Source organism: Sorex araneus, chromosome 2 (assembly GCF_027595985.1).
Source record: "Sorex araneus isolate mSorAra2 chromosome 2, mSorAra2.pri, whole genome shotgun sequence".
NCBI classification, from domain to species: domain Eukaryota; kingdom Metazoa; phylum Chordata; class Mammalia; order Eulipotyphla; family Soricidae; genus Sorex; species Sorex araneus.
Window position 1 is genome coordinate 132498798 of NC_073303.1, and position 19126 is coordinate 132517923.

Below are 19126 nucleotides of genomic sequence, written 5' to 3' on the forward strand. Positions count from 1 at the left end.
TTGTGGGTTTATATGGGGGCCCTCATGCTACTCAACTGGTCTTCCCTGATGGGGGCTGGGAGCCTCCCGAGCTGTGCTCGGGGACCCGGGAACAGTGCCTGGTGACCCTCTCCCGGCCTGCCTGGCGGAGCTGCTGCTTGGGCACAGTGATACTGTGCCTCATAGCCCAGTGGGGGCGGGGGCTCCCAGGGTCCCATGCTGGGGTGCTGGGCATTCCACGCAGGCATCCCCATGCAGTCACGTGCCCCGGAACTGGAGTCAGCTCCCTGGCCACATGTGTCTGTTTCTGTTCCAATTCCATACCGGCTTTGGATTTGGGTTTTTTCCATTACGACTTTTCAGCTTTTTAAAAAAATGTTTGACATTTTAGACACTGTGATTTACAAATTCATCATACTGTTTGTTTCATGTAGCCAATGTCTAGTTTTCCACCCCACAAGCCTGCCTCCTGATCAAACAATTTACTTTATACTGCTTGCATATATTTCATAGTACTGTTGCTGACATCACTGGGAATTTACTGGGCTGGGAGCCGAGTCTTCTATGTTACTGTTTTGCTCCATCAGCTTAGAGGATGCAGCTTCTATGCAACTTTCTCATCTAATCTGCTCTGCTTCGACTGGGCTGTCCATATGGGAAATTTGGAAATGATGCATGGCTGCCACGTGCTCCAGAAGCTGTGGGACTGGCATAATCCAGGAGTTGGCATCTTTTCATGATTAGCTGTGGAGCTGTATTGCTCATGGACAGGGCAAGTCAGGCGTGGGCCCACACACCTTCCAGCAGGGTAGGGGCTGGGCCTCTCTGAGACAAGTCAGTGGCAGCATCTCTCTGACTACCATACTGTTTCTGTTACTACTGCTTTGAATACAGTTTGAAGTTATAGAGCTTCATTGATGACTCCATTATTCTTTTCTGTAAGATTTGTTTTTTGACAGCGACCTTTCATGATTTCATGCAACCCTTTAGGCTGCTATAATTTCCTTGAAAATTTTGAGATTGTTTTGGATTTGTAGATTTCTTAAGGTAAGATGAAGATTTTAGTGATGTTTATTCTTTTAATATACAGAGTCTTTCTACTTCCTTGTAACTTTTCTTCCTTTTAAATACATCATAGTTTAGGTGCTGGAGAGATAGTATAGTGTAGGGCATTTGTCTTCCATGTAGGAAGACATGTAGGGCTGACTAGGTTCAATCCCTGGCATCCCATATAGTATAGTGTAGGGCATTTGTCTTCCATGTAGGAAGACCCAGTAGGGCCGACTGGGTCCAATCCCTGGCATCCCATATGGTCCCCAAACATAAACAGGGATAATTCCTGAGTGCAGAGCCAGGAGTAATCGCTGGGTATGACCCCAAAACAAAAACAAGCAAACAAAAACATAAAAACATCATAGTTTCAATATAATGCCTTACACTTTCTTTGTTTGGGTTTTTTTTTTGTTTTTGATTTTTTGGGTCACACCCAGCGATGCTCAGGGGTTACTCCTGGCTCTGCACTCAGGAATTACTCCTGGCGGTGCTTGGAGGACCATATGGGATGCCGGGGATCGAACCTGGGTCGGCCGCGTGCAAGGCAAACGCCCTACCCGCTGTGCTATCGCTCCGGCCCCTTGTTTGGTTTTTATACAGCTATTTAACCTTCCTTCCTTCCTTCCTTCCTTCCTTCCTTCCTTCCTTCCTTCCTTCCTTCCTTCCTTCCTTCCTTCCTTCCTTCCTTCCTTCCTTTTTCTTTCTTTCTTTCTTTCTTTCTTTCTTTCTTTCTTTCTTTCTTTCTTTCTTTCTTTCTTTCTCCCTCTTTCTTTCTTTCTTTCTTTCCTTCCTTCCTTCCTTCCTTCCTTCTTTCTTTCTTTCTTTCTTTCTTTCTTTCTTTCTTTCTTTCTTTCTTTTTCTTTCTTTCTTTCTTCTTTTCTTTCTTTCTTTCTTTCTTTCATTCTTTCTTTCTTTCTTTCTCCTTCTTCTTTCTTTCTTTCTTTCTTTCTTTCTTTCTTTCTTTCTTTCTTTCTTTCTTTCTTTCTTTCTTTCTTTCTTTCTTCTTCTTCCTCTTCTTTCTTTACTTTTTTGGGGTCATACCTGGCGATGCACTGGGGTTACTTCTGGGCTCGTGCACTCAGGAATTACTCCTGGCAGTACTGGGGAGACTATATGGAATGCTGGGGATCAAACCTAGTCTTCCATGTGCAAGGCAAACACCCTACCCGCTGTGCTATTGCTCCGGCCTTCCCACCCTCCCTCCCTCCCTCCCTCCCTCCCTCCCTCCCTCCCTCCCTTCCTTCCTTCCCTTAAATTGAATCACTGTGAGACCGACCCTTATAAAGCTATTTATGATTGGGTTTCAGTCAATGTTCCAACATCCATCCTTCCACCAGGGTATATTTCCCACCAATATCCAAGTATTCCCTATCACTGACTTTGGGAGGTATGGGGGTGGGGGGCGGGTAGCCCGTCCTGACCCCAAGAAAGCCTGGAGATTTCAATAACAAACCTGCACACCCAAATTTCCAGCAGAATAGTATCTTGGCGAGGTCTGTCCCAAGGTGAAGTTATGGCAGCAATTTTGGGTACTGGTTGCTTCCTGGGCGGGCACCAGGCAACCATGACCCCTTCTGGTCTACCTATCTATTCAGCCTAGCATGGGTCCAAGATTAAGTGTGGCTTTTGATCTCTTTGAGATTTTATTTGTGGGTCTCTGGAACAAGGTTGATAAATGAGCTTGCATTGCTGAGCCAGAGGTGGTTTGTGGGCATGGCTCCCACACCTAATTTTTGGTGATTTAATTTCTTGAAAAAATTGGTCCTGAGTTGTTAGAGTTTGGCCAGAGGCACAGCGACAGTTTTGGGGTGTCAGAAAGCCTGAAGGCACCATCAGGCAGCTGATGTCTTCACCCCTCTTTGTCCAGGCTGACCCACCGATGACGCTGTGCCCTAGGGGTGGTCACAGCCCTACACCTGAACCCAGGCCAGGGCTGCTGCCACTTGTTGCCTAGACACTCTGCAGCCACCAGTCCAGCAGAGCCTGACCAGGGAACGCCTCCAAACTCGGTCTCCAGACAGTGGGTGCTCGGGGAGATTTTCCTCCCTAGTGTACTGTGGGAAGCACTGGTGGCACGGGCTGGTCTGGGGAAGAGATGGGGGTGGGACGCCCTGCAGGCCTCCACGGCAGGATGCAGGCGGCCCCTCAGCTCCAGGAGGCGCTCCACTGAAGCGCTAAGCTGGACCTCTGCCCCATGTGTCGGGGCCCACAGTGCCGCAGCCTACTCGGGCACTGCCACCATCCCATGAGTCTGCAGCTTGGTTCCACCTAGAGCCACTCTCCTGGAGGGGAAATATTTAAAGGGCACGTGAGTCACTGACCAGAGATTTTACGCCCCGCTTGGTCCTGCTGCTTAGAGTGCCGACAGCTGTGCCTGTTGCTGCCCCAGATTTTACCTTTCTTGATGCATTATAAATAAGTTATCTTCTTTATTTCCTTTTCCTTGAACTCATTGTTTGTGTAAAGAAATGCAAGATATTTATGTATGTTGATTTTGTATACTGTCACTTTACTAAAGTTATTAAAAGTAGAAAATTTTGTGGAATTTTAAGGATTTTCTATGTATATTATAATATTGTCTGTAAATAGTGATGATTTTACTTATTTTTTCCAATTTGAATTCTTCCCAATTTGTCTGTTTTTTTTCCCCTGAATTGCCCTGATAAGAAAAGTTGAACATTATGAAATGGCCAAGGGAACTCAGCTACTCTGCATAGACTTGGCTCTGCGAGAAAGTTCTTCCAGGGGCTAGAGAAATAGCACAGCAGGTAGGGTGTTTGCTTTGCACGCGGTTTACCCAGGTTCAATTCCCAGTATCCCATATGGTCCCCTGAGCACTGCCAAGGGGTAAATCCTGAGCGCAGAGCCAGGAGTAATCCCTGTGCATCGCCGTGTGTGACCCAAAAAAGCAAAAAAAAAAGAAAGAAAGAAAAAGAAAGTTCTTCCAGAGTTCTACATAAAGAGTATCAGGGTATCTTGAGTAACAAATGTTACTGGTAGCTGAAGATTTATTTGCTTTAACCAGTTTGAACAATAATAATAATAAAAGTCATCACTGTATCACTGATTTGATTTGTGATCAGTGATATGACCGCTGGACTAGAGCTGTTACCGACTAGATTCCACGGGACGTCAGAAGACCTCGTGGCCGCCCACCAACTAAATGGTCAGATTTATTCGTCAAATCCCTGAATGAACGATTTGAGGCTCTTCCTGTTCCTGGAGCAAGCAGATATCATTGGGCTGCACTAGCACGTGACAGGGACAAATAGAGATGTTACTGGCGCCCGCTCGAGCAAATCGAAGATCAACGGGATGACAAGTGATACAAGTGATACTATATCACTGTCATCCCATTGTTCATCAATTTGCTTCAGCGGGCACCACTGATGTCTCCATTCATCCCTGTCGCATCCTAGTGTAGCCCGATGGTGTACTGGGGGCTCTTTCAGGATTAGGGGAGTGAGGACCATCATTGTTATTGTTTTTGGCATATTGAGTATGCCACAGTGGCTTGCCAGGCTCTGCCATGCAGGAATAAAAGTCATATATATATATATATATATATATATATATATATACATACACACACACACACACACATATATATATATATATATATATATATATTTGCTTTTTGGGTCACACCCAGCGATGCTCAGGGGTTACTCCTGGTTTTTGCACTCAGAATTACTCCTGGCAGTGCTTGGGGGACCATATGGGATGCCGGGGATCAAACCCGGGTCAGCCGCGTGCAAGGCAAACGCCCTACCCGCTGTGCTATCACTCCGGCCCCTAAAAGTTATATATTGAGCTAATTCAGGAAGGAAGGAAGGAAGGAAGGAAGGAAGGAAGGAAGGAAGGAAGGAAGGAAGGAAGGAAGGAAGGAAGGAAGGAAGGAAGGAAGGAGGGAAGGAACCGAGAGGATGCACAGGGGCTAACACTCTTGCTTGCATGTGCTGACCATGTTTTGACTCCTGCAACACACGTAGTTCCCTAAGCACCAGCAGGAGTGATCCCTGAGCACAGAACCAGGAGTTAAGACCTGAGCTTCCCACCAGAGGGAAACAAAGGCTTACTAGCTCATCCCAAAGCATAGTGACCACACCTCCAATAATGGCACACTGCTTCCAGGCAGTTTTTCCCACTGTGACTGGCCAGTCTGCCAGGAGATGCTCTACAGGCTGAAGCAGAAGCTCTCATATGGGGGTCTCAGGTTGGAACCTGGCAATGCACAGCCTCTGAACACCACTGGGATTACTATGAGCACCAAGTCAGAAGTATGCACCCCACCTTCAAGCACGGGGCTAGCTGAGGCCCCTAAAAAGTAAACAGGTACTGGGGAGATAATATAAGCATAAAGCATTTGCCTTCCATCCTGCCAACATCAGTTTGATTCCCTCAGTACCACCAGGCAGTCCCTCCTGAGAATACGCCAGAAACAGCCCTGAGCAACACTGGATGTGACTCAAAATCAAACAAACCAAAGCAGACACATTACTATTTAACCCTATTATCATCTGATACTAGAATAGCCACTCCTGAGTAAAGCAGTCAGCCACCATTCACGTATAAATATATATTGGAGCTGGAGAGAAAGGACACACGTGCTTTGCGTCCATGATGCCTCATCAGGTCCTGCCGTCCTCACCAGGAGTAAGCCCTGAGTGTGGCTGGGTATGGCCCAAACAAACAAACAAAAACACATTATTACGGTTCTGAAGAGTGGACTCTTTCTGACCTGTCCATCTGAATTTTCTTCAGTGTCTCCATGGTTAGGATGGTCTGCCTTGTAGGCTTCTTGAAGGCAAGATCTTGCATTTTGCTAATCTCCTTGATCAACTGGAGTCCCGGTTTGGCTTCCAACAACTTGGGTTCTTCTTTAGTGATGAATGGAGTGGATAACTTTGAGGAATCTGTTAGTGGGGAAAGTTTTTCTGATGTTTTTCCTTCAGAAGTGCTTTCTCTATTTTTTCTCTAAAAACAATAAATGATATTTTATGTAAAGATTGTCTTATAAAATCTTAAGCATTATGTAACTGTATATTTCACAGTGATTCAATAAAAAATAAAGATCATCTTATAAAAAGTTTCAAATATAAGTGATATTAATACATTCTTTTTATATTTTTCAGAATTTATTTTTTAAACGTTTTTTTGCTTTTGGGGTCACACACAGCAGTGCTCAGGGGTTACTCCTGGCTCTGCATTCAGGAATTACTCCTGGTGGTGCTTGGGGGACCACATGGGATGCTGGGGATTGAACTTAGATCAACTGTGTGCAAGGCAAACACCCTACCTTCTGTGCTATCACTTTGGCCGCACATACTATATTCTTATAATCAGTTTTATTTTTTTTTATAATCAGTTTTAAAGAAATAATTTTGAATCTCAAATAAGGAATAACAACATCCATCTTTATCTGCATGTTTGTTTTGGTTTGGGGCCATACTCAGCAATGTTCAGGGCTTACTCAGACAAGAGACAGTGCCTTAGAGATCCTGGTTCACTTCAAATTTCTTTTGGAGCAAAATAGGAAATATGGCAACATTTATAGTGCCATTATCTAAAACAATGCCTAAGTATAGCATAGAATCAAATGCTATAGATTTGTGTGTGTGTGTGTGAGAGAGAGAGAGAGAGAGAGGGAGAGAGAAAGAGAGAGAGAGAGAGAGAGAGAGAGGGAGAGAGTAGGAAAAGAATCAATTACTCACTGTCAAATAAATTTTAATAGAATGAATAAAGAAAAAAATGCCAAAGAGAGAAGTTGATAGTATATTTAGTAGAATGGTGTAAAATCTTTAGGTCATGCAAGAGAAAAACAAAATTTTTTCAGCCACTGGTGTGAATTACTAGGGAACAGAAATAATCATAGGAATAGCAGAGCATATATCTTTTGATTGATAGTTTTTTGTTTTGTTTTTTGGTTTTTTTTTTTTTGGCTTTTTGGGTCACACCCAGCGATGCTCAGGGGTTATTCCTGGCTTTGCACTCAGGAATTACTCCTGGCGGTGCTTGGGGGACCATATGGGACGCTGAGGATCGAACCCGGGTCGGCTGCGTGCAAGGCAAACACCCTACCCGCTGTGCTATCGCTCTGGCCCCTTGATTGATAGTTTTATGGATCCTGAAACTAGACCTCCTCGTGTGAATCCTGGGTCTCTTACTAAACAGGACTGGCTTTAAGAACTAAAATCTCTCTGCCTCCATTTCTCATTAGTAAACAGAGACAATTATGGGACCTAAAGTTATTATGAGGATTAAAAAAAAAAAAAAGGTACTCCCTACAGGCATACAAACCTTGGTTCAGCAGTTCCCATTTCTGGTAGAATTGATGACACATTAATATATTTTTCATCATTTTGTTCCATAGTTGTAATAAATGATTAGAAAGGGAATAATTTGGCTAATCTTTAATCACAAAGTTAGCTATAAGTATGAAGTTGGAAGAAAAAAATCCATACATAAACAATTTTAAAATATACATTTGTTGGGGCTGGAGCGATAGCACAGTGGGTAGGGCATTTGCCTTGCATGCGGTCAACCCGGGTTCGAGTCCCAGCATCCCATCTGGTCCCCTGAGTACCGCTAGGAGTAATTCCTGAGTGCAAAGCCAGGAGTAACCCCTGTGCATCGCCAGATGTGACCCAAAAAGCAAAAAAATAAATAAATGAAATATACATTTGTTGGGGCTAGAGATCAAGCTCTTGCCTTGCACACAGCTGACCTGGGGCTGATCAGGCACCACAAACAGTCCCTCAGTCTCCTGTTCAGGAGTGACCCTGAATACAGAGCCAGGAATAAGCCCTAGGCACCACCAAGTGTGGCCCCAAAACCAAATAAAATCAAATACACAGAGCCACACCGTGGAAGTGTACTGGGCCCATAAAACCCATATCCTGGACCAGGCTTGTGCACAGGCTATGATGCTGGGGCTGGGGTGCAAGTCCTGCATTGCATCGTTCTCCGAGCACTCCAGTTCTCCAAGACTGATCTTCGCGCACCACGCTGGCAGGAGCAACTCTGGCTCCAAAGCACAAAAATAGAAACTGTATATCCATATACTATGTCTGACAGGACCATGACACTGTAAACTCCCTGGGTCAAAACAACTATGGTACTATAAAGTAAAAACAAAAAAAAATTCTTAGAGATTCATAATTTTTAAAAGATCAGTACTACAACAGCGGGTAGGACACTTGCCTTGCACAGGGCCAACCTGAGTTTGATCCCCAACATCCCATATGGTCCCCCGAATACCACCAGGAGTAATTCCTGAGTACAGAGCCAGGAGTAACCCCTGAGCATTGCCGGGTGAAGACCAAAAGCCAAATCAAACAGAAAAAAGATAAAGAATACTACAGATATAGAAAATATTTTAAAATCTAATACTATAAAAACAGGACCTCAACAAAATTAGAAAATTTAATGGGTAAATGTTATCATAAGCCAGAATAGAAAAGTTTATTTATTTATTATTTTGGTTTGGGGGCCAGACCCAATAGTGCTTAAAATTTATTCCTGGCTCTGCACTCAGGATTAACATGACTGTTTTCTGATCAGAGTCAAGAGTAAGCCCTGAAGACGGTGGGGTGTGGCCCCCAAACCAAACAAAGAAACAAAGAAGTCATCAATAAAGCAATGCTGAAAGGGTGTATTAAAGGAAGGCCTTGCCCTGCCCACCCTGTGTGATCAGTTTTTAGCAAGTGAGAATACAACAACCCAACTCCAAGATCTCTGATATACTCAGTATGCATATTTTCTACGTTTTCTTAAAGGGCTTTTCTTTTTTTTAAATTTTATTGAATCACCCTGAGATAGTGAGATAGAGTGTTACAAAGCTGTTCATGATTGGGTTTCAGTCACACAATGTTCCAACACCCATCCCTCCACCAGTGTAACTTCCCAGTGCCCCCAGTTTCCCTCCCACCTCTTCAAGCCACCACCCACTCCAGCCAGCCTCTACAGCAGGCACTTCTCTTCCTCTTCCTCTTTCTCTCTCTCTCATTTTAGGCATTATGGTTTGTGAGACAGATGCTGAAAGGTTATCATGTATATCCCTTTGCCTGCTTTCAACACTCAGTTCCTGTCCAAGAGTGACCATTTCCAACTTAATGTCATATTGGCCCCTCCTCCATCTTAACTACTCTCCATATACCACACTCTTGTTGTAATTTCCAACCACTGACCAGTTCTCTTGGCCCATTTTCCATGTTAAAGGCCTTTTTGAGTAATATCACTTTGCCCCAAGAAAAGGATTCTCACTGGTCTTTCCCTTCATCAGTTTAGTCAATAACTTGATAATTATTGTGGCCCTTCAGCATAGAGAAAGGTAAATAATCCAATATAGTTACTATAAATGATGGGGAATTAAGAAAACAAAGTGTGGGGCTAGAGAGAGTACAGGTAAGGTGCATTCAGCTGACCCGTTTGATCCTGGCACCAAGTATCGGTCCCCACAAGCACCCCCAAGAACAGCCCCTGAGGAGAGAGCCAGGGAGTAAGTCCTGAGCGTCCCCCACCCCCAAAAAGAGAAAACAAAATGTTACTGGGATTACATATATCCTTACAAGGGCGCCTTGTCTCTCTTCGTAATAAATGGGCATGATGTAGTTCAGGATGGAAAGCTGGTCTGCTGTGTCCTCCAGAACAGTGCAGACCCTCAGCCCGTCCAGGAGGGACAGGGGCCCCGTGTCTCCGGGGGTGTCTTCTTCCTCTGGCTTTTGGGCTGTTTTTCCATCTTCCGTGAGAGAGGGAACTTTGCTTATCGTTTTCTCTGTTGTGCCAGGATGCCAAGCTTCTGGAGAATGATTTTCACCCATTCAGGCACTAACAGAAAGAGAAAAGAAAATGTATCACCCACCAAATACAGGAAAAAGTTCTTAAGATCGCAAGCACAGGCATGGAGTCTCATGACAGAAGTGGGGCGAGAGAAACAGCAGCAGTGCGAGCGGTCTGCTGCTTCCTGAGACGCGTTGATCAACCAAAGGAAGCAACTTACTGGGCTTTGTTTTGTTTTGACTCTTGGGGTCACACCTGGCAATTTCTCGGTTACTCCAGCCCCTGGCTGTACTCTGGGGACTGTATGGGATCCTCGAACCACACCAGGTGCGCTGTACACAGGCAGGTGCCTTACCAGTGCCGTCCCCCCCAGCAGCGCTAGGCAGAGGGGGCTTCTTCAATCTTCTCCACATGTGAACCCTCAGGCCAGAAAAATGCACCATGGTTGAGCACTGCCTGAAACACCTTGGAGTCACCACAGGTTGATTTTGAATTAATTTCTGCCCATTTTTCCTTCAGAAGGCCTCCACTGCTGCCCTTTTTGTTTTTGCATCCAGCGACAGTAAGACAGTAGCAGTTTCCCCAAACAAAGCAAGTCCTGTCGATTCTACCTTCCTTTCCCGTGCATGTTAGACAAGCTCTTGCTTCTGTTTAAACACTCTCTGTCTCCACGCTGGAAGCCATCTTTCAAAATGTAAGATCAACTCTTATGAATAAGAAGGAAACCTAAACTCGTGGCCTAGAAGTGACTTTCCATGCTAGAGATTTGATATGGCACACCACCAGGTGGCACCAAGTTGCCAGGCTGAAACAACCATTTAGTGGCACTGCCAGGCAGTGTCAGGTCCAGAGGGGCTTCCCCTCAATCCTCCCCAAAATAATTTTTTAAAAATAATGCATTAAATAAAAAGTAGTGAGATACACAAAATCTATTAAGATAAATAAAATGATACAAAAATAAGGGCCAGGGAGACAAGCCCAGTGGTCAGGGCTAATGCCCACTTGAGGCCCTTCCACACCTCATCGCCTGTGTGTCGGTGATGACGCCAGTGGCACACGTGCCTCTCCTGAGCCAATCCCTACCATTTTCTGTGCTGAGACTGACATATGAAACGCATCGAGGGGAGATTCCAGAAAGAACTCCAAAATGCAGGAGAATGATGTCAGGATTCATTCTCTCAGCACCTACCCGGAGAGATCACCTTAGCTGTGTTCTCTCTCAAAGGCCCTGGCCCAGATGATCTTCTCCACATGGCTCTCTGCGGATGCAGGTGACAACTTTCCATGGACCAGCAGATTGCATTACTCTGCTCTAAGGCAGAGTTTTACTCCTAATTACATCATTGTAAACTGTCTCTTTATTAAGTTCTCCTAACTCTTCCAACTGCTTCCTTCTAGGCAAAATCGGATTTAACACAAATGCCCACCCTCTATATATATACACATTCACAAATAACCGAAACAAAGTTTCATAGAACAACCTACCCTTCATATTTTCTGCAATATTTTTGGATTATCTCCAGTTCTAGCACATTGCCTGAAAAGGTCTAATAATCATGAGCTATTAATGGGCCGCTGGCTGTGTCTGTTCACACACTCCCTGCACTCCTCTTTCCCAAAGCGTTCCTTTAGTTTTTGATGTTTCTGTCAGTTTCCCTGGGTACAGGGAACCATGACAACAATGCTCATTACTATATACAAGCCTTCAAGCATGGTGTTCAATAAGTATAATGAATGAGCAAAGAAATAAAACTCACTGTTTAAAAACCTGTTCCTTAGGGGGCCGGAGCGATAGCACAGCGGGTAGGGCGTTTGCCTTGCACGCGGCCGAACCGGATTCGATCCTCGGCATCCCATATGGTCCCCCAAGCACTGCCAGGAGTAATTCCTGAGTGCAGAGCCAGGAGTAACCCCTGAGCATCACTGGGTGTGACCCAAAAAGCAAAAAAAAAACCAAAACAACAACAACAAAAAAACACCTGTTCCTTATATATGGAATTCTGTAGTTCATAAAAGACACAAGACTCTTAAGTCAGTTGGGCTGGCGGTTCAACGCTGGGTGTGAGGATGTGTTGCCAGGAGCGCAAGACCCTGCAGGACCACTGCCACCACTCTGGAGGCCTGGGAATTCAAGTTTAAATGTGATTTATATCTACATCTCATAAACCTTTGGTTATCCTTCCTTTTTTGGGCTACACTCAACAATGCTCAAAGCTTACTCCTGGTGGGGCTGGAGTGACAGTATAGTGGATAGGGCATTTGCCTTGCCCGTGGCCAACCTGGGTTCAATACCCTGCATCATTATATCACTGTTCATCGATTTACTCGAGTGGGCGCCAGTGACGTGTCCATTTATCCCAGCCCCGAGATTTTAGCAGCCTCTCCTTAGTCGTCTTTCCCAATGAGTGGAGGCTCTTTCAGGGTCAGGGGAATGAGACCTGTTATTGTTACTGTTTTTGGCATATCGAATATACCATGGGGAGCTTGCTAGGCTCTGCCATAATACAATATCCTGTACCCCTTACAATTCCTGAGTGCAGAGCCAGGAGTAATCCCTGAGCATCGCCAGGTGTGACCTAAAAAGCCAACAAATAAATAAATAAAGCTTACTCCTGGTAGGCTCAGGGTTTGAATCAGGGTCTACAAAGTGCAAGAAAAGCCTCCAACCAGTTGTATCATCTCTCCAGCCCTCAAATCACCTTGTCAGATTTTACATGTTTTGTTGTGTTAACTCCCTGAGGACAGAGATTTAATTATATAGTTGAATAAAAGAGTGAATCTTTGTGACCTGAAAGATAGTACAGCAGGTAGGTGCTATGGGTTGTGGTCCCAACAGAAAACAACTATAGGGTCACTCGGAGGAATACAGGGAATACAAGGATGACATCCATTAATCCATTGGGTCTTGTCTACACGCTATTTACTAAATATCTACCACGTGGCCATCTGTCTGGCACCAGGACCCAGGTCGAGTACCCTGCATGCCATAAAGTCCCCCGAGCACCCCAAGAGTAATTCCTGAGTGCAGCTAAGAGTGACCGCTGAGCACTGTCAGGTGTGGCCCAAAGCTAAAAATCAAAAAACAAACAAAAAATCCTAAAAGGTGTGGGCACATGCTGCCCCCCCAAGACTGGCAGCTGAATGCGTTCTAAAGGACTTCTGGTAGTCTTCCTCACCCCAAAGCAGCACAGCAATGCTGTCTTCCGGGGTCAAGAACAGAGCTCTGACACCACTGGGGTGATCCAAAGTGGGGGGATAAAAAAGGAGGGAGGAAGGAGGAAGGAAGGAAGGAAGGAAGGAAGGAAGGAAGGAAGGAAGTAGGAAGAGAGGTAAGGAGGGAGGGAGGGAGAGGGAAGGAGGAAGGAAGGAAGGGAAGGAAATAAAAACAGGAAGGAAGGAAGGAAGGAAGGAAGGAAGGAAGGAAGGAAGGAAGGAAGGAAGAAGGAAGAGAGGTAGGAAGGGAGGGAGGAAAGATAGGAAGGAAGGAAGGAAGGAAGGAAGGAAGGAAGGAAGGAAGGAAGGAAGGAAGGAAGGAAGGAAGGGAGGGAGGAAGGAAGGAAGGAAGGGAGGAAGGAAGGAAGGAAGGGAGGAAGGGAGGAAGGAAGGAAGGAAGGGAGGAAGAAGGGAGGAAGGGAGGGAGGAAAGATAGGAAAGAAGGAAAGAAGGAAGGAAGGAAGGAAGGAAGGAAGGGAGGAAGGGAGGGAGGGAGGGACGGCGGACGAGGGAGGGAGCAGGCCGCGGGGGCGTGAGAGGAGGCGCGGAGGCGGGCTCGCCTTCAGTGCTCTGAGCAGCCCAGGTGCCCGTAGCCGGGTCCGACCCCGCCGGGCTTTGTGGGCGTTTCTTGCCTCCGGCGGCCCCGCGGCCTTTCCAGGCAGCGCGCGGCCGTGAAGGGCCCGCTCCTCCTTCAGCTGCCCCCGGTACCAACCTATCTGACTCCGGTTCGGACCGCCACTCCCCGCCCGCTCCGCGACAGGCCCCAGGCCGAGGTCAGGCGTCTGTAACCCGGGCAACCGCGCGGGGCCGGCGGGGGCGGGGCCTTCAGGGGCGGGGCCCGGAGACGCCGGGGCGGGGGGCGGGGCCGGGGAGCGCTCCCAGAAGGCCGCGCGCGCGCCCAGGCGCTTTCTCTTCGCCATCTTGGGCTCGTGCAGGTGAGTGAGGCTTGTGGCGGGCCGAAGTTTGGGTCAAGCTCGTTGGCGTGGGCTCAGTCCTTGGGGCCCCGAGAGGCGTTGCCGCGGCCCGGAGAAGCTGCCGGCCAGGGCTGCTGTGCGCTTTGGTGGCGGGGACCGCGGGATGGGGGCGATGGGGCCAGATGGCGGAGACAGGCCCGGGGCTCCCGGCGCTGCTCCCCCGAGCGGCACGGGGTCCCGCCGCCTGCGCGAGTGGGGACCGGCCCGACCCCTGGGACGTGGGTCGGCGTCGGAGTCCTAACGCGCGTTTCCCTTTTCCAGAGGCCGGGACCGAGCGGCAGGAATGGCCGGAAGGTACGTTGTGTGTCCGGGCGGCTTCGGGCGTGGGCGGCGGGGGGACGCGGCCCTGGATCAAGGCCTGCAGTCTGCCTTGGCTGCCGGCTTCAAGCAGGAGCCCAGAGGAAGCCTTTCTATGGTCTGTTGAGCACGCCCGAGTGGCCGTGGTGTGTTCAATTCATTAGAAAGAAACAGCGCGGCTTCGGGCGGCGCCGTCGGCTCGTAAGGGGGGGGGGTGGTCCCGGCACGCCCAGACGGCGCCGGGCCGGGGTCGCCGAGACGCGGTGGTCGTGACGCACTGTGTCCTAGGCTGTGGTCGAAAGCCATTTTCGCCGGCTACAAGCGCGGCCTCCGGAACCAGAGGGAGCACACGGCTCTTCTCAAGATCGAAGGCGTCTATGCCCGCGATGAAACCGAGTTCTACCTGGGCAAGAGGTGTGCTTACGTCTACAAAGCGAAGAAGTAAGTTGGGGGGGAAAGTGATTGGGACCGTGACTGTTGTTCCGGGTCTTGATGGAACTTAGTGGGAGACTCCACTAGGTTGTCGCTTTGGGGAGATTTTGGATTTAGGTGTCTTAGTACGCTTGGAAAAATTAGCCATAAATTGACAGCTGTTTTTGTTTTTTGGGTTTTGGGGTTTTTTTTTGTCACACCAAGCGTTGCTCAGGAGTCACTCCTGGCTCTGCACTCAGGAATTATTCCAACTCCTACACAGCTAGGATTCCACTCCTTTGTACTTCTAACTTTCTGCAAACCAGAGACACAACTCCACCCGTGTTTTGGGACCAGAGAGATTGTATAGTGGGTAAAGCACTTGTCACGCTCACAGCTGACCCTGCTTTGATCCCTGGCACTTCTTATGGTCCCTAGAACACTTTACTAAGTGTAGAACCAGAGGTAATCCTGAGCATTCATCACTTTTTGTCTTTTGGTCCAAATCTAGTGACCGTGCGGTGTGGGGATTGAACATGGGCCTGTTGGGTCGGCCTTGCTTTCAGCATTATGAGTCTTTGCCTCTTTTTCTTTTTTGTTCGATTTACTTCTTAGTAAGATTTCTTAGAATAAGATTCCTCCCTCTCCCTACAAGCGTCCTGTACTTCTCATCTCCCTTTACTCTTTTATATCTTATATCTTAGCCCAAGACCTCATCAAGTATGCCTTCTGGTGCCGTTGGCCCATTGTCAGTTTTGCCATAACTGCCTGACATTAACTTACTCCATTATTCTCAATGGGATTTGCAAACTTGCAGAATTGAAGGGGAAATTTTAGAAAAGTGTTTTTATATTTGGCATGTAGTACATATACAAATATTTATTGAGCAAATGATACCCTAGACAGCACCTTGCAATCTTTTTACTCCAACTTTATTGCTTCCTGTGACCCTCAGTTCTTTACTGGTTGTCACTTAGTCTCATGCTCTGGGCCCTAGTGCACATGAACCTGTTGCCCTTTTGAATGACCTGGGCCTCCTTAGATACCCCAGTTAAGAAAACAGCCTCAGGTGCAAACTATACTGGGGTTGAGAGCCACTGGTCTTTAACCTTGAATTTGTCTACACCTGTTGCATTAATTCCCTTTGTGTTTTTTGTTGTTTTTTTTTGTTGTTGTTGTTTTGATCTTCAAAAAAATCAGCAACACAGTGACTCCTGGCGGCAAACCTAACAAAACCAGAGTGATCTGGGGAAAGGTGACCCGCGCCCATGGAAACAGTGGCATGGTTCGAGCTAAGTTCCGAAGTAACCTTCCTGCTAAGGCAATTGGCCACAGAATCCGTGTGGTAAGTATTAGTAACATGACGTCAGATTAAGCTCGCAGCAGGGCTTGATTTATAAAATGGTCATTTCCATAAGAAGTCAGATAAATCATGCTGAAACATTGCTAGTGTCTTGGCCGGTGATAGTGAGGCACTTACCTTCCACACAGGCATCCCAGGGCAGTCCCTGCAACTGCTGGGTGGGGCCCTTAAAACAAATTAGTGGCTATCAGCTACTTAAATAATACCGTAAAAACAATGAAGTACTATGCAGCTGTTAGGAAAAATGAAGTCATGGAATTTGTCTATAGGTGGATGGATAAGGAGAGTATCGTGCTGAGTGAAGTGAGTCAGAAGGAGAGGGACAGATACAGTATGACTGCACTCATTTGTGGAATATATAATAGAAGACTAATAGTATCCATGGTCAGGGAAAATGTGTTAGGAGGACTGGTCAGTGATTGGAACTAACCACAAGTGGGGAGGGGCGCGAGCTGGAGGTAGGTAAGAAAGGAGAGACCAGTATGACAGTAGCTGGACAATATCTGAGTGTTCAAAGTAGATAAAGGAATATTCTTGATAATCTTTAAGTATCAATATTGCAAAACACAATGCCCAAAAGGAGAGAGGGAAGAAAAGTGCCTGTCGTGGGGGGTGATTGGAGGGAACCTGGGCTGCTGGGAAATGTACACTGGTGGAGGGATGGGTGTTGGAACACTATGACTGAAATCCAGTCATAAAGTGATTCAATTAAAAAGTTAAAAAATAATGCTATGAAAGTTCAGAAAAGGCTGGAGAGAGCTCGGTGGCTATGAGTGACTGGAGTTTGAGAACTGAGGTGGGTGCGGTCCTGGAGCACTGCTGGGTGGTGGAGGCAAGTCCAGTAAGGGTTTAGGTCTATCAGCCCCTGTCTGTGTTCCTCCTAATCCCGTGGGCAAGGCAGCCATGGGACCACAGTACAGGTAGGGCTTTCCTGTGATTTGCAGTCCCTGGTATCCCATCAGGTCCCATGAATCCTTGTAGGAGTGATCCCCGAGCATTGCTTGGTGTGACCCCTTCCCTCCCACATCCCCAAAAGCCTGAGATCAGTCCCCATTACCTTGTGGTTCCCTCACTGAGTAGTAGCCCTTCCACTGCTTGGTGTGGTGAAAAAGGGACAGGATGATTGTGCCCAGTTGGTGTTTTGCTATGAGGCTGGGGTGAGGGCAAAAATAAACAATTTTCTGTAGAAGACAGTATTGAACACCAGTCATTAGGAAATAAAAATCCTGTGGATTATTTTTTATCATAATTGTGATTTCAGCTGTATAGGTGCATTAACCTTACTTTCTAGAAGAAAATTGCTGCTTATGCTTTGTGTGTTTCCCACCCCCTCCCTGATTTTTGGGTCACATCTGGTGATGCTCAGGGGTTACCCTGGCAGGCGATGCCCTACCTGCTGTGCTATCGGGTCTGGCCACAGCTGCTTAGGTTTCCAAGTCAGGATTTCTGCCCAAATCTAGACAAAGCCATAGTCTCAGGGAAAAATGCTTCTGTTGAATGCTGCTGAGCAGTTTGCACCAGAGGAAGATCGCTGGCATTGAAAGCAAATTTCAGTGTACTTTATACTATTTCCTTGCGAAAACTTGTTAGAAAACTATTTTCTACTTTGAAAGTTGTTTACTTAGAAAAGCGAAGGCTGTGGGGCTGGACTGATAGCACAGTGGGTAGGGCGTTTGCCTTGCATGTAGCCGACCTGGATTCAATTCCCAGCATCCCACATGGTCCCCCAAGCACCACCGGGGTTATTCCTGAGTGCAGAGCCAGGAGTTAACCCCTGTGCATTGCCGGGTGTGACCCAAGAAGAAAAAAAAAAGGATGTCATGGTCCTGTCCCCACCAGAATAAAATATATAGTGCTGAGATGATGTGGGGTTAGAGCATTTACACTGTGGCTCTGGCTCAGTCTGCTCTGTGTATGAACCTGGGGGCACCTCAGGGCCAGGAGCCAAAGAAGTTGGGGTTGGATGAAGTTGACAGATGAGTTACTTCACAGTGGGGGTTGTGTGAATACTACACTACATGATGTATACTATATGTGTTTTTATGTGTTCTATTTTCCAGATGCTGTATCCCTCAAGGATATAAACTTACTGAAAAGTAAATAAAGTCTAGATATTTTTCTCGCGTCTGTTCTGAATCTCCTTTGTGTTTAAAACACTAGCAGTTAGCAGAATTCCATGTAATAGTGAACAGATTTAATACTTTGGTGCTGGCACTTGTCACAGGTGGCTCACGCTTGACTGTGGCTTAGTTTTGAAAGTGTTTACTCAGGGAAGTGTCAGGTGAAAGGGATATGAGAGAGAGATCAGGTTTCTTCAGAGTGGAAAAAGAGAAAAAAATACATGTTCTCAATAGGCTTAAAAAGAGAGCACAGACTTAAAAGCTGTAAAGAGGGTCACGATCAATCACGAAATCCCCGTTAATCATAGATTTCTTGAGAGGGCTCAGTAACCTCTCCATTCGTCCTTTCCCTGAGATACTTACAAGTCTCTCTCAATTCAGCCCTCCCAAGGATGTTGCACTGGAGGCTCCTTCAGGGTCAGGGGAATGAGATCCAGCTTGTTACTGGATTTAGCATATGAATACACCATGGGAAGCTTGCAAGGCTGTCCCATGTGGGCAGGGAACTCAGAAGCTTGCCAGTTTCTCCCAGAGGGAGAAGTAGGCTACAAGATAGCTTGCTTCTGGAAGCTTGCTTTTAAGTCTCTCTCTGGATGTTGGCCGTTGATTGGGATTACACACACCTGGGTTCCTCTGCTGGTACCTTTATGTGTGAGGCCTGTCCAAACGTGTGGAGAGGGGCCTTGAGCATGGCTGTAGCTAGGTTCTGGTGGTCTTTGGCTGCGGGGAGGGAAGCTGGAGCCCATCCTCTATGACCGGCTCTGGGGAAGACAGCCAGGTGTGTGGGCAAGAGACTCTTAAGAGGGTATTAAGGAAAATAGGATTTGATTTTCTCAGAAAGTGCCTTGGAAGATGTACTCGATATAAACGCCTGGGAAACTGACTTCAGTTTCTTTCTTTTTTTTTTTTTGCTTTTTGGGTCACACCCGGCGATG

At 46.8% G+C, this 19126-nt stretch overlaps 2 protein-coding genes and 1 non-coding gene across 8 annotated transcripts in view; 2 read left to right on the forward strand and 1 right to left on the reverse strand.

The window, feature by feature from the left end:
- The window catches only part of IQCG (IQ motif containing G), a 53940-nt gene extending 40110 nt beyond the window's left edge, over nucleotides 1–13830 (reverse strand). For 4 of the 5 annotated variants that reach the window (XR_008628717.1, XM_055129768.1, XM_055129767.1 and 1 more), the window contains exons 1-3: nucleotides 13739–13828; nucleotides 9603–9861; nucleotides 5774–6009 (exon numbers count right to left, since the gene is read on the reverse strand). Coding sequence is in view for 4 of the 5 variants with exons in the window: in XM_055129768.1 (XP_054985743.1) it covers nucleotides 5774–6009; nucleotides 9603–9854 (488 nt within the window). In the remaining variant the exon portion in view is untranslated. Of the gene's footprint in view, nucleotides 1–5773; nucleotides 6010–9602; nucleotides 9862–11570; nucleotides 11702–13738 lie in introns of all 5 variants that reach the window. The other variant, XM_055129766.1, reaches the window with a different exon arrangement.
- Nucleotides 13831–13844: 14 nt separating this feature from the next.
- Nucleotides 13845–18194, forward strand: RPL35A (ribosomal protein L35a). Of its 2 annotated transcripts, none has more exons than XM_055129770.1 (5): nucleotides 13845–13961; nucleotides 14262–14294; nucleotides 14586–14738; nucleotides 15909–16053; nucleotides 18132–18194. In XM_055129770.1, the coding sequence occupies exons 2-5, from the start codon at nucleotides 14284–14286 to the stop codon at nucleotides 18153–18155; spliced, it is 333 nt and encodes a 110-aa protein (XP_054985745.1). In that variant the 5' UTR covers nucleotides 13845–13961; nucleotides 14262–14283; the 3' UTR covers nucleotides 18156–18194. The 2 variants fall into 2 exon arrangements, with proteins under 2 accessions (XP_054985745.1, XP_054985744.1); XM_055129769.1 differs by lacking the exon at nucleotides 13845–13961 and adding an exon at nucleotides 13983–14076.
- LOC129403031 (small nucleolar RNA SNORA2/SNORA34 family) lies at nucleotides 14341–14473 on the forward strand. Its single transcript, XR_008629021.1, has one exon. It is a non-coding gene; the product is annotated as a small nucleolar RNA SNORA2/SNORA34 family (small nucleolar RNA).
- Nucleotides 18195–19126: the final 932 nt, after the last annotated feature.

What these genes read in the sequence shown, in the direction of transcription:
- RPL35A (XM_055129770.1), top strand. An exon ending in TACGTCTACAAAGCGAAGAA is followed by an intron (nt 14,739 to 15,908) that starts GTAAGTTGGGGG and finishes CAAAAAAATCAG; the next exon opens with CAACACAGTGACTCCTGGCG. An exon ending in TTGGCCACAGAATCCGTGTG is followed by an intron (nt 16,054 to 18,131) that starts GTAAGTATTAGT and finishes TCTATTTTCCAG; the next exon opens with ATGCTGTATCCCTCAAGGAT.